This window comes from Aethalodelphis obliquidens, unplaced genomic scaffold, assembly GCF_003676395.1.
Source record: "Aethalodelphis obliquidens isolate GAN/ISIS:26980383/991018 unplaced genomic scaffold, ASM367639v1 scaffold2, whole genome shotgun sequence".
NCBI lineage: Eukaryota > Metazoa > Chordata > Mammalia > Artiodactyla > Delphinidae > Aethalodelphis > Aethalodelphis obliquidens.
In genome coordinates, this window is record NW_020837946.1 from 8,249,927 (window position 1) to 8,264,368 (window position 14,442).

The window sequence follows — 14,442 nt, forward strand, 5'->3', positions numbered from 1 at the left end:
CTGGCCACCTAATACTCATTCCCTCTTTCTTGACCAACAGCCCTCTGATTTTGTGGGCCCAGAAATGCGTCTACTTAAAAACACCTTTCCAGACTCCCTTGCAGCTAGGGGCCATGTGGCCCAGTTCTGACCAGTAAGAAGTAAGTGGGGGGGGGAGGTTGGGAGGGAGACGCAAGAGGGAGGAGATATGGTGATATACGTATATGTATAGCTGAGTCACTTTGTTATAAAGCAGAAACGAACACACCATTGTAAAGCAATTATACTCCAATAAAAAAAAAAAAAAAAAGAAGTAAGTGGGGGACACCAGAAGTAGCTTTGGGAAAAGCACTGTAGAGGGGGTGGATTTGGCTGGCCTGCACGCTTGACTTCCTCCTGACTTTATCATGTTTTGTGCCAGGAGCTGCATCCATCGTCTTATGACCAAGAGGCAACAAGCATGTGAATGAAGGGCCAATGCACCAGGCAGAGCGCCCATGGAGCTAATGAAACCAAAGCTTCACAGCCCAGGAAAGAGCCCTGGCATTGTGCTCATATGGTTTTTGTAAAATTTGCAGAAGTAGCATGTTTTGGTTGCAGTCACTTAAAACTGCTGTTTCTTTCTACTCTCACTTCCCTTGCCATACTCCCCCTCATGGTGTTGGAATGGCCAAAGGCAATTTAGAACTTAGCCAAAAGGACGGTGAATCCGGATGACCTTTAATTTGAGTTTAGTGGGAAATATGATTCCCAGTCACTTCTGTGCATAGCCAAACATCGCTAGCTGTCCTGGTGTGGAAGTGGCTTCTAGAATTCCACACACCATCAGAGAATTTATGAAGAGTCAGTGCACAGGAAAACTTGAAATGCCCCCAAATCTTCCAGTTTCTTTATGAAAGAAGTTTGAGGATGGTTTTCTCAAATTTAACAACAATCCTAAAAATTTACACAGCATTACCATAAAACTAAATGTGAAGCCAAAAGAAAATGTTCAAATCTATCAGTAATAAGAAACAAAGCTGGGGCTTCCCTGGTGGCGCAGTGGTTGAGAGTCTGCCTGCCGATGCAGGGGACGTGGGTTCATGCCCCGGTGCGGGAAGATCCTACATGCCGCGGAGCGGCTGGGCCCGTGAGCCATGGCCGCTGAGGCTGCGTGTCCGGAGCCTGCGCACCGCAATGGGAGAGGCCACAACAGTGAGAGGCCCGCGTCCCGCCAAAAAAAAAAAAAAAAAAGAAAGAAACAAAGCTGATCAAATACATTACAGGAAGGACTAATTTTCTTTTCTTTCTCTGTAGAAAATATTACAAACTCGTTGCAACATATGTAGAGGCAATCAAAGAGTATAAAACAAAAAATATACAGAAAGAAAACCATGAAGCACGTGGCAAGCAGCTAGTTAATAAAACATTATTTTTCTGTTTGTGATACCTGTCGGTTCTTTCTTTTTTTCCCTTTACCTACTTTAAAAAAAAAAAAATTGAACTATAGTTGATTTACCATGTTGTGTTAGTTTCAGGTGTACAGCAAAGTGATTCAGTTATACATATGTCTATTCTCTTTTAGATTCTTTTCCATTATAGGTTATTACAAGATATTGAGTATAGTTCCCTGTGTTATACAGTAGGTCCTTATTGGTTATCAATCTGTCAGTTCTTAAAATTTGAATTTGACTGTGATTTATTTTTCTTAGTCTCATTCTAAGTATTCACTTTTATACCTAAACTTTGTATTCCGTTGTTTTAAAGAAGGCCTGCAAAACCCTGTAAACTGGAGGGCCCACAAAACCTGGATCTTCCCTTCTGACGGGAGACGAGCCTGGGGTCTGATAAGGCTGGATTCCCTGCTACTTGCAGATGAGCTCAAAACCAACTGACAAAGGAAAGATGAGATACAGAGATAAATGAAAGGAAAATAGAGGGAACAGTGGTTATCTCTGGGTGGACAGAATTATTATGGTGGTTGTTTATGCTGTGCTTACTTTTGACTTTTCAGTAATAAGCATGTATTTCTTTTGCAATCAGAAAAAAGAATCCCAGAAACAAACTGAAAAAGAAAAGGATTTGGAATCTTTGGGGGTTGGGGATTCTTCCCCCTGCTTGTTCGGTTGTGTTTTCACACATAGGAATATGGACTTTTTAGTTAGTTCCAAGTGACTTTTCAATCATCAGAGTCAGGCAGAGCAGGAAAAATTGGTTGAAAAGTGATTAGAAAAAAACCCCAAAGTGGAGACAAATTTGAAAGAAAAAAGGAAAAATTGGAAACTGAGGCCCTTCCTTCTCCGGTTTTGGTTTTCACTGCGAGTAAAACAGGGCCAGCTGCAGGCGCCCAAGCTTCTTCCCTGTCTCCGGCGGGCTGGCCCTGCCCCCTGGCCAGATGCACTCACTTCCCCTGCTGAGGCCCCGTTAACCTTGAGGTCTGCCCACGTGGCAATGTTTCCATGGCCCAGATGCTGGCTTTAGAACCACTGAGGGGTGTAATAAAGATGCAGATTCCTGGGGCCAGGTCCTCACACTCAGACTGTCCGGAGGCTGGGCTAGGACCCCTGCTTTAACCAGCCCTTTAGGAGATCTCCAAACCAACTTGGCAGAAAAGGAAGTGTGGGAAGGGAGAGATTAGCATTGACACCAGGCATTCCCCCTCCAAACTGAGTCTATGCTCAAAAATTGGACCATAGAGTAATTCTGAATATTTCACACAGTTGGAGACTCTAAACTTTCAAATACGGAACAGAATTCACTGGAAAATCAGCGGTTCTCCCGGAAGGCAGCAGAGCTTAGTGGTAAAGAGCAAACAGGCTCAGATAACACCTGAGAATGCTCCTCAACGCTCTCAGCCTTAGCTGCCTCATCTATGACACGCAACACGAGCAGAATTTACCCCATCCTTTGTTGGGAGGAGATTAAATAAATGGAATCAGATGTGTGAGGCACTCAGCACAGGACTTGGCCCAGGACGTGAGCCCAGCTAATTTAAGGCATGCCTATGACTGTGGTTAAAGGTAACTGAACAATAAGTTTAAACTTCAAAATAAAAACAAGACAACTGAGATCCTATGATGAATATCTACACTCCTTTACCCAGGGTACTGAAGATATTTAAAGCAGGGCACTCTTTTTAGGAAGAACTAAGCGATTATTCGGCATAATGTGGATGATTCTGAAAGATTTAGAAATAACCAAGCAAGGAGAAGTTGGCAAGTCATCAATCTTGATCTGCTGCTCATCACGGCCTGAAGAAGAAACACAGAAGGGTGCTGTTTTCACCAGAATTATGAATGAACGGATACATGTGATGTGGCCACCACCACGCTCAGGCAAGCCCAGGAAAAGGGGCTTGTTCTGCCCGAGCTTTCCCTGAGTTCCCTGTGGTTGCCAGCTTCTTCATGGCCCGGGCTCTGCAGTGCACAGGCGCTATCTGCTTGAACTTGGGGGGGTGAGGACAGGCGGCGAGTGTGGCCTTGCAGGGCACGGGGTGGCCATCAATGCCCAGCAAGCGGGGAGCCATGGGTCCAGGCATCCTGGGAAGGGCTCCCTTCCATCCCCTCGACACCCTGGCAGGCTGCCCTCACTGTACCTCCCCGCTCACGCCCTAACTAGTATTATAGTTTTAAAATCACTGGTGTGTACAATTACCACTCCTGGGATTATGGTAAGGAGGTCTGGGCTGGGACCTACACTCTTTTTTTTTATTTTTATTTTTTTTGTGGTACGTGGGCCTCTCACTGTTGCGGCCTCTCCCATTGTGGAGCACAGGCTCCGGACGCGCAGGCTCAGCGGCCATGGCTCACGGGCCCAGCCGCTCCGCGGCATCTTCCCGGACGGGGGCACAAACCCGTGTCCCCTGCATCGGCAGGCGGACTCTCAACCACTGCGCCACCAGGGAAGCCCCTAGACTCTATTTTAACGTACCTTCGACGGCCAGCTCTGACATCACAGGACGATACCTGTCAACCCCCGACCCCCCATCCCTCATCAACAGCACACTTTTATCTGCTCTGTGTCATCTTCTGTAAACTTCTGGAAGATAACAGCTTGAGAAACTTTGCCAGCATTCTGTTGTGTGTTAGGCAAATGGCACAGGTTCAATGAAAAATTTTTGAATACAAGTTTCTAAAAGTCAACAGCTTTCCACTGATCTTGAAAAATCTAGTCTACCTAGTACACCAGAATGGGAGGCGTGAATTGTGACTTTTGGGGTGCACATTCCCTAGTGAAATGCAATGCCTTCTGTCTCTGGCAGGTTCCCTCGTCTGACACAAGCAGTTAGCAGGTATGAGTGCACAACCCCCGCGTGAACCACCAGAGCCAAAGGTGGGCAGGTGAGGTGAGCTCACAGCGCCGGCCGGCTGTCAATTTCAAATCAACACTGGGTGGCTGAGGGCGGCTGAGGATCTAACGAACAAAGACAGCAAAACGGGCAGTGTTCCTATAACCTCAGCGATTACTGCTCAACAGTAAGTTTTCTAATAAAACTTTAAAGTGTTTCCACATGAGATCCTATGGTGACCTGGCCTAGTGGGTCGAATGGTGGCCCCCAACAGATCTGTCCATGTACGAACCCCGGGAACCTGTGAACAGGGCCGGATTTGGATACATCTTTGCAGATGTAGTTACATTAGGGATCCTAACATGAAGAGATCATCCTAGATTATCCTAAATCCAGTGAAGAGTGTCATAAGAGACAAGAGAACACAGAGAGAAGAGGAAAGGAGGCAGAGTCTGGAGTTCCACAGCCACAAGCCAAGGAGGGTCTGGAGCTGCCAGAAGGTGCAAGACCAAGAAAGCTTCTCCCCTAGAGCCTTCAGAGGGAGTGTGGTTGTGCTGATAACTTGATTGTGGACTGCTGGCCTCCAGAATGGTGGGAGAATACATTTCTGTGGTTTTAAGCCATCCAGTTTATGGTCATTTGTTACTGCGGCCCTAGGAAGCTAATAGCCTTGGTCTTCACGTCCCTATAACGAATTCTTTCTGTACTTCATTCTTACCACTCACATTGCCACCGACAAGTAACTGACACCAATGAGATAAACAAGCATGTGCAGAACTTTTCTAAATGTTTCCTTCTGGTAAAAGAACAGTACCTATGCATTAAGGAGAGTTAGAACTGCAGGCTATGGTAAAATGACACCATTTCTGGATGCCATTAAGCTGGATTATTGGTTGATTTGAAAGCTCTGTCACTTTGTGCCTCACCAAACTGCAAGATTAAACTGGTAGTTCCAGCATGTTCGGTGTCTTGTTTTCGTTGTTGCTGTTAAAAATCTTCACCACATCAACATAAGATCTCACCCGCGGCATTCCACTGTGCAGAGGTGCTAAAAGCTATTTAGCGGAGGGGCTGTACTGGGGTTTCTGTCTGAACATCCTTGCTGACCCTCGCGTGCTTGTGCAGTGGTGTCTGTGGGGAAGTCCCAGCATCTCAGGGCTGAGTTCTCGACAGCTTCGCCACCATCCTCCAGAGAAGCCCCACCAACTTGCCTTCTGTTTTCCTCACCACCTGCCCATGAAGCATGAGAATCTTGCTTTTAAAAATGCACGTCCAGGGCTTCGCTGGTGGCGCAGTGGTTAAGAATCCGCCTGCCAGTGCAGGGGACACGGGTTCGAGCCCTGGTCCAGGAAGATCCCACACGCCGCAGAGCAACTAAGCCCGTGCGCCACAACTACTGAGCCTGCGCTCTAGAGCCCGTGAGCCACAACTACTGAGCCCGTGTGCCACGACTACTGAAGCCTGCACGCCTAGAGCCCATGCTCTGCAACAAGAGAAGCCACCGTGGTGAGAAGCCCACGCACCACAACGAAGAGTTGCCCCCGCTCGCCACAACTAGAGAAAGCCCTCGCGCAGCAACGAAGACCCAACACAGACAAAAATAAATAAAATGAAAAATAAATAAATTGAAAAAAAAATACACGTCCTGTCAAATGGAGCTCAGGCCTTCCCTGACAAAGCCAGTGTTCTTCCAAAGGGAAGCAAAGGCCTAGTCAGGGCTCAAGACTTCCATCAGCAGTTTGGAACCCGGATGGCCTCACTTCCGTCCCTTCTCAAGCACCTACCTCCCCACTTGACTTAACGTAATGGAGCCTCCGCAGTCAGTTAGGTTCCTTTGATCCCTGAGCTGTTTCTAGGGACAGTGGCGGGCTATAGGCACTTGTCCATGACTGGGGGCCGGTGGTCACCCAGCCTCCTAAATCACCCCCTTTCTTTAACTCTTGCCCCATGTGGTCTATTCTCCACAAAGCAGCCAGAGTGAAAATAGAAGTTAATATAGTAAAACGTAAGTCAGACTGAGCACTGCCCTGCTCTGCGCCCTCCAACAGCTTCCCAGCTCACGCAGAGTAAACTCCAAAACCCTCGCCGACAATGTCCCCATGCCTGGGCCCTTGGCTGTCCTCCAACTTCAAGTTCTGCCAGCATATACTGACTCCAGCCTGGGGCCCCTGGAAACTCCTTGAACAATGAGGAAGACCAGGCCCAGGTGACCAGGGAGACCAGTGCCCAGGGTGAGGTGATGAGGGCCTGGGCGGGGCAGTAATGGGAATGGACAGGTGCTTTCTGCTTCCACCTGCCCCTGGAAAGGCTCACGCCACTGGCACCCACCACCTTTTTCCTTCCCAAGTCACTGTCCTCGCTTCAATTGTTCAGCATCCCAGCTCCAACACTGACCTGCCCAATCTGAGGAGATTTCAGGGTCCATGTAACCGACCCAGTCAACCACCAGCTTCAAAATTCCAGGAGCTCCTTTTAATACCAACGGCCTTCACTCCTACGTGCCAGCCATCTGTCACGGGGCTTCAGTCGGAACTGGCCTCATCCTGTGCCGTTGCTGCTCCCTTCAGACCCCTTACCCTGCGGCATCCCACCTGCTCACCCACGTGTTCTCTGATCAAGGCTCCACGAGACACCTGGGCCCTCGACGCCGCTGTCCTCTCCCAGCCAGTGCGCAGCTCCCCTGGCTCACACCCTTCCCTATCTAGCTGGTGGGTGGTAGCAAGGGAGTCGTCGGGGAGTTCAGATTATGGTCCCTCACAGATGTGTGACTCCACAGGCCTCTTGGTGCTTTGACTGACCACTCAGCCCACCCGGAAGCACCCCTCCTCAAGCCTCTCTGACTGTTCACTTTCTGTCCTTCTCAGGGGCCCGTCTTCCTTCTCCTGCGCCTGACATGCTGGCTCCGCCCCTGCCCTTGGCCCCGCCCTCCCTCCCTCTCCACCCTCCCTCCCTCTCCACCCTCCGCCTCCCTAATTGGGCGACCTCACCTGCTCGGATGGCTTCGGCCATCACCTGTGTGCTGACGACTGACAAAGCTACAGCAGTCTTCCCTTCTCACGGATGAGGCACGAGAAAACCAAGACGCTGGACGGGCAGACGATTTACTACTAAGGACGGGCTTACCCTCGGATGTTACGAAGGCTCTGGAGTGTGCCTTTTAGTTATACTCTAACCGCCTTCTGTCCAGCAGCGGATCTGTTTAGGATAGTAACTAGGGCCGCTGTGCACTTCAGGGCCGCTGGAAGCAAGCTGGCTGACACATATCTTCTAATAAACATAGTATCATAACAGACCAAACCAAACCCTTATGTGTTACTGCAAATGCTAAGTCCATCAATGGTCCATCTCTCCTTTCTATTTCGGGGTCCCCGCCCCCTTCACACGGTACTTACTCCCAAGTACTCCGTGGTCAGCAGCTTCTCGCCTGAGAGCTCTCCAAGCTGGGGCTGGATCAGTTCATCTTTGTCCAGATCGGCTTCCATAGTGTCATGGTCCTCCTGTTTCAAAGGAGACACGGGGTGAGTGCTCTGGACCCCTCCCTCGCTGCAAGTTCCCAGAGGGCGGCTCCCCAAGGGGGCACCTCATGAAATGGGAAGACCTTAGCCCAACAGCAGCGGCTCATGGGTTTGCATTTCAAAGGTTCTCCAGGGCCGTCTGCCCTCTGCTCACAACCTCCGTGAAGATGAAAGGGAAAACGCCAACCCACCTCTTTAGGAAGCTGGGCACCTAATGAACACTTCCACGGCCACAGGTGGGAAGAGGTTCACCCAAGATGCTGTTGAATGGTCTCTCCTAGTTACAGTTCTCAGAATGTTTTTCTCTGTGAGGTCAAGGTGCCATGTGAACAGCCAAATCAGCCAGTCTACAAATAACTACTAAGCACCACCACGTGCGCAGGCCTTACAGAGGATACAAAACTGTGTATTGTAGGCTTGCTCTTCTTCCGCAGTTTATGGTCAATAAGAAGACTCAGCAAAAAGAGAAAAACTGTTTTGCTTCTGGGAAGATGGAGTGGACATATTTTTCCCTGTTCCTCCCACTAAGTACAACCAAAAACACTGGACATTACGTACAAAATAAATATGAGACCCTGAGAGGTGGAGAGGAGGGGGCAGACTGGCTGGGTATCCTGAAACACAAGGAATAAAAGGTGGTGAGTCCCCTGGGTTTACTTTTTGCCTTAGAGATTCCCGACTTGGCGCTGAAGAAGCCAGCAATCCGGAAACGAGCATGGTGAAGACAAAAAAAGTCCCCCAAAGCCTACTCCACCTAGCCAAAGAACCAGGAAACAGGGAGTCCAGCACGATGGAACTTTTAGACACTAACCAAACACCGGAGCAAACACTGTCATCCCACCCACAACCACACCAGCAAGGGCGTCAGGGCGCTGAGACTTCTGCCCTTACCAGGCTGTGACAAGGCACCCCAGTAACCCCCACCGGGGTGACATCAGAGAGGGACAAGTAGGGAGGGGGAGTTTTGTCCTTGCTGGGTGGTAATGAAGCCCCCCTACCCGGAGGGGAGAGTAGAGACCAGGTGGAGAGCCTGGACTTCCACCCCCGCTCTGCAGTAATGAGATGTCCCTGCCCCGCAACCAGGGACGGTGTCAGAGGAGGCCTGGTGGAGACTCAAGACGTTCACCACTGCCACGTTTCACCATGTTCCTGCGGTGTCGGGGAGGCCACGTGGGGGCCAGTAACAAGGCATTCCTACCACCTCTTCCAGTCAGGGAGGTGTTACTGGCGGCCTAGCAGGGACGGAGAACTCTCACCCCTGTCCTGCAGTAACAAGGAGTCTCCTCCCCCGCTTCCCGGGGTGTCAACAGAGGCCAACTGCAGAACCTGGACATCTACCCACACCTAACAGTAATGAGGAGAAGCCCCTGCTCCTCTGCCACAGCAGGGGTAAAAGAGAAGGTTTAAAGTAAGACAGAAGTTTCATAACATAGTATCCAAAATATCTGGGTTTAAATAAAAAATCATTCATCATACCAGGCACCAGCGTGCTCTCAAACTGAATTAAGAGACAATCAAGAGATGCCAACATCAAGATACAGAGATGCTAGAATTGTCTGAAAAAGTTTTAAAGCGACCATCATAAAATGGCTTCAGTGAACAATCACAAACATTCTTGAAACAAATTAAAAAAACAGGAAGTCTCAAGAACATAGAAAAGTAAACATAAAGCCAACAAAAGGAAGGCAGTAAGAAAGAGAAGAGCAGATATCGATGAAAAGGAAAACAACAGAGAAAACTGGTAAAACTAAAAGCTGATTCTTTGAAAAGATTAATGAAATTGTCAAACCTGTAGCAAGACTGACAAAGAAAAAGAAGACACAAATGACTGATATCAGGAATGAAACAGGAGCTATCACTACAGACCTGCAGACATCAAAAGGATAATAGGCCCATACCAAGTTAATCATCACACTTTCGCCACCTATATACTTCTAAATTTCTTTTCTACTTGCCACTGTCTTCTCTTAGGCCCTTGTCACTTTTTGTTCTTTTTCACTGTTTGAAAAGATATATTAGTTCAATTTTTTTGTAACAAATAATGTACAATTAAATTATATAATGCACGAGAGGTAACTTGGTGGGACTTCCACTGGCCAAATGGGGACAATGTGAGCATGAAAATAAATGTGGATATTAATGGATTATCAGGTAGAAATCCACAGAGGTAGAGTTCACACTTATATAAATAAAAGATTTTTAAAAAATGAAAAAAAAAAAAAGGATAATAGGGATTACTATGAGCAACCGTACATAAAGTTGACAACTTAGATAAAAAACACAAAGCCTCTCAGATGACTTGAATAATCCTATAATTATTAAGAAAATTGAATTCCTAATTTAAAAATTCCCCCAAAGACTTCTCCAGGCCCACATGGTTTCACTGGAGAATTCTACCAAACTTTTTAAAAAGTTAACACCAATTCTACACAATGTTCTCCAAAAACGGAAGAGGAAGAAATAATTCCTAATTCATTTTATGAAGCTGGTATTACCCTGGTACCGAAACCAGACAATGACAGTACTTTTATAAAAAGAGTACAGACAAATATCCATCATAAATAAAGATGCAAAAGTCCTTAACAACCGAGTTAAAGGAAAATGAAAAAAAATCCTTAACAAAATATAGGCAAATAGAATAGACCAATAGATCAATATGCTAAAAAAAATTATATACAATGACCAAGTGGGGTTTGTTCTAGTGATGCAAGTCTGGTTCAGTATTTAAAATTTAATCATTGTAATCCACAAGATTAACAGGCTTATGAAGAAAAAGAAATCACATGATTATATTAATGGATGAAGAAAAAGCATGGCAAAATTCAATATCCATTCATGACCCAAAACTCAGAAGAATAGGAATGGGGGGTACTTGATAAAGAACATCTATAGAAAACCTGTATTTAGCATTATACTTAATGGTGAAAGACTGGATGCCTTCCCCCTAAGACTGGGAACAAGGGAAGGATTTCTACTCTCACCATTCTTAGTGTTATAAGTTCTAGACAGAGCAAGAAGGCAAAAAAGGAAATAGGAAGCGTACAGATCAGAAAGGAAGAAATAGAATTGTCTTTATTTGCAGATGACATGATTGTCTATGTAGAAAATCCTAAGGAATTGACCTCCCCAAACTCAAAGAACTAATAAGTGGGTTCAGCAAGGTCACAGGATATAAGATAAACATACAGAAATCAATTTCTACATACTAGTCTTAAATTAAGACTCTGATTAAAAATACAATATAATTTACAATTGCTTATACACACACACAAAAAATAAAATAAGAAATACTTAGGTGTAAATCTAACAAAACATGTATAGGACTTGTATGCTGAGAACTACAAAACGCTAAAGAAAGAAATCAAAGGAGGCCTAAATAAATGGAAAGACATTAACTTGTTCATGAATTAGAAACTCAACATAGTTCAAATGTCAATTCTTCCCAAGTTGATTTACAAGTTTAATGTAATTTCTATAAAAATCCCAGCAAGATTTTTCTGTAGATGGGTACAGGACTACTCTAAAATTTGTATGGAAGGGGCAAAGGAACTAGAATAGCTAAGACAATTTTGAAAAAGAAGAATAAAGTGGGAGGAATCAGTCCACCTGATTTCAAGACTTCTTATTGTAGGCAAAGACTGTCGTCTGCCATTTCAGCAAACAAAGGATGCTGTGGCCATAAAGTCATCAGCCACTGCAGCCACCCCTGCTGGTGCACCCTGAGGGGAACTCAGGATGGAAAAAAACAAGGTACTGGCCCTAGATAGTTAAGATGAATATCAAAACGGTAATTTCAATGAGCCCAGGCTCTTGCATCTTCCCATACACTGAAAAGCACTAAAATCATTAACTTGAGATGTCCGTTTTTTTGTGTTTTTTTGTGATTAGTAGTAATCTTTTGATGTTCAACTACATTCTCCTCCCCAGCAAAAGCTCCTATTATATCCAGTGCCTCCCTTATCTCTTTGGAACAGTCCCTCAGAGCTGTCTGAGAGGCTGTCTCCCAGGCTACAGTCCTCAGTAAAGCCCCTGAATAAAACATAACTCTCAACTTCTAGGTTGTGCACTTTTTTCCCAGTTGACATTATATAGCTACCAGAATCAAGACTATGTGGTATTGGCAGAGGGAGAGAGATATAGATCAACTGAACAAAACAGAGAACCTCAAACAGACCTACACAAATACGCCCAACTGATTTTTGACAAAGGTGCAAAAAGCATTTCAACAGAGGAAGGACAGTCTTTTCAACAAGTGGTGCTGCCCCGAGATTCAATAATGAAAATTTGGAATTATTGACTAGATTGCTGCAAACTGGAACAGATCTCGTGGTGAGAAAAAGTAAATTATCACTGGGGAAACTTTTAAAATCTAAAATTATCATAAAATATCTTAATACTAGAGAAGGGAAAATATTCTATACGGCAGATAGTAGAGCACATAGGCTAGAAACATGGGCTCTGATGGTCATCTGCCATTGGGCTTTGTACGGTTTATTCCATCTACCTTTCAGTTTCCTTATCTGTAAAATCATGGTAATAATAGAATCTAACTCATAGGACACTTCTGAAAACTGTACATTAGAAAAGTGCCAGATACACTGTAAATGACTAATAAATGCCAACCATTGTTATTAAAACAAACAAACAAACAAAAACAAGTGGTGCTGGAGCAACTGGACATGCATGGGGAAAAAAAAAGAACCTTACTTTAATTCTCACACCTTATATAAACATTAACTCAGAATGGACCATGGACTTAAATGTAAAGCTGTCAAATTGTTAGAAGAGGAGAAAATCTTCAGGACCCATGGCGAGGCAAAGCGTTCTTATACTTGATACCAGGAGTACAGTCCATAAAAAGGAAAATTTGATAAATCGGATTTTTATTGAAAATTTTAAAACTTTGCTGTGTGAAAGACCCTGTTAAGAGGACAAAAAGAAAAGCTATAGACTGGCAGAAAACATTCGGAAACCACATACCTGACAAAGGACTAGTATCTAAATATATAAAATATAGAAAGAATACTCAAAACTCAACAGTAAAACCCCCAAACAATCCAGTTAGAAAATGGGCAAAAATATGAAGAGACATTTCACTAACGAGGACACGCGGATGACACATTAAAATGTTCAACATCACTACCCATTAGGAAAATGCAAATTAAAACCACAGTGAGTCACTCCACACCTATCAGAATGGCTAAGTTAAAAACAGTGATAACATCAAATGCTGGTGAGGATGCAGAGAAAGCACATCACACATACGCTGCTGGTGGGAACACAGAACTGGAGCGGCCGCTCCGGCAAACAGCACGGCAGCTTCTCAAAAAGCTAGACATGGAGCTACATGTGACCCAACAATTATGCTCTTAGGCATTTATCCCAGAGAAGTGGAAACTTACTGTCACACAAAAACCTGTACATGAATGTTCATAGCAGCTTTATTTGTAATAACCAAAAACTGGGAACGATAGATGTCCTTCCACAGGAGAATGTTAAACAAACTGTGGTCCAGCCACACCACGAACTATTTTTTTTTTAATTTATTTATTTTTAGCTGCGTTGGGTCTTTGCTGCTGCGCTCAGGCTTTCTCTAGTTGTGGCGAGCGGGGGCTACTCTTCCCTGTGGTGCGTGGGCTTCTCGTTGCGGTGACTCCTCTTGTTGAGGAACACGGGCTCTAGGTGCTCGGGCTTCAGTAGTTGTGGCACACGGGCTCAGCAGTTGTGGCTCGTGGGCTCTGAGAGCAGGCTCAGTAGTTGTGGCGCACGGGCTTAGTTGCCCCGCGGCATGTGGGATCTTCCCGGACCAGGGCTCGAACCCATGTCCCCTGCACTGGCAGGCGGATTCTTAACCACTGCGCCACCAGGGAAGCCCCACACCATGAACTATTGACACACAGGGGCCTGGATGAATCTCCAGTGAAATACGCTGTGTGAAAAAAGCCAATCCTCAGTGGTTACATACTATATCATTCCACTTATACGACGTTCTTGAAACGCTAAAACTATGGAAATGGAGAACAGGTTAGTGGTTGCCGATTTTAAGGAGGACATGGGAGTTGTGGCTGTAACGGGACTCTGTGGTAATGGAAATCTTCTGGCTCTCGAATGCATCAGTGTTAACACCCTGGTTGTTGTTATGCTGTAGCTTTGCAAGATGCTACCGGTGGGTGGAATTGGGTAAAGGGTACACAAGATTTTTCTCTATCATTATGTCAATCTATAATTATCTCAAAATAAAAAGTTTTAAAATACACAAAAAGAGAGGAGTTACAAACAAGATGATAGCATATATGAGCTGACTCGGGTCTGTGTCCAATCAAACTCCAGCTGAACGACGTACATGGTGCCGGGGAAGCTGCGGTCCTCTTTCCCGCTCCCTGCTAGTGCTTCGGAGATTACACTGTCCTTTGCAGGTTAAGTTATAAAGATCAATAAAAAACAGACCAGGCCGTCACCTGACTGAGGTAGAAACTAAGGAAAGAATGTGTCCGCGTGAAGGGAGCTGGCCTGCTGTGAAGTGAGATGGCAGGAAGGAGGGGCCCTGGAGGAGATGCCCGTCCAGTGCCCGTCCAGTCTCAGGGCGGAGGGGGTGCCCCAGGGCTGCACGCCTGGGTGACAAGCGTCCCTGAGATTATCTAACCAATCCTTCTCCTGATTCCTCACCCACTCAACCACATG

The 14,442-nt window shown here is 45.8% G+C and overlaps 1 protein-coding gene across 6 annotated transcripts in view; it reads right to left on the reverse strand.

The window, feature by feature from the left end:
- Positions 1 to 14,442, reverse strand: part of ARMC9 (armadillo repeat containing 9) — a 138,676-nt gene that overhangs the window by 21,676 nt on the left and 102,558 nt on the right. For all 6 annotated transcript variants that reach the window (XM_027118646.1, XM_027118627.1, XM_027118635.1 and 3 more), the window contains one exon: positions 7,639 to 7,743. In XM_027118646.1, the coding sequence (XP_026974447.1) occupies positions 7,639 to 7,743 (105 nt within the window). The remainder of the gene's footprint in view (positions 1 to 7,638; positions 7,744 to 14,442) is intronic.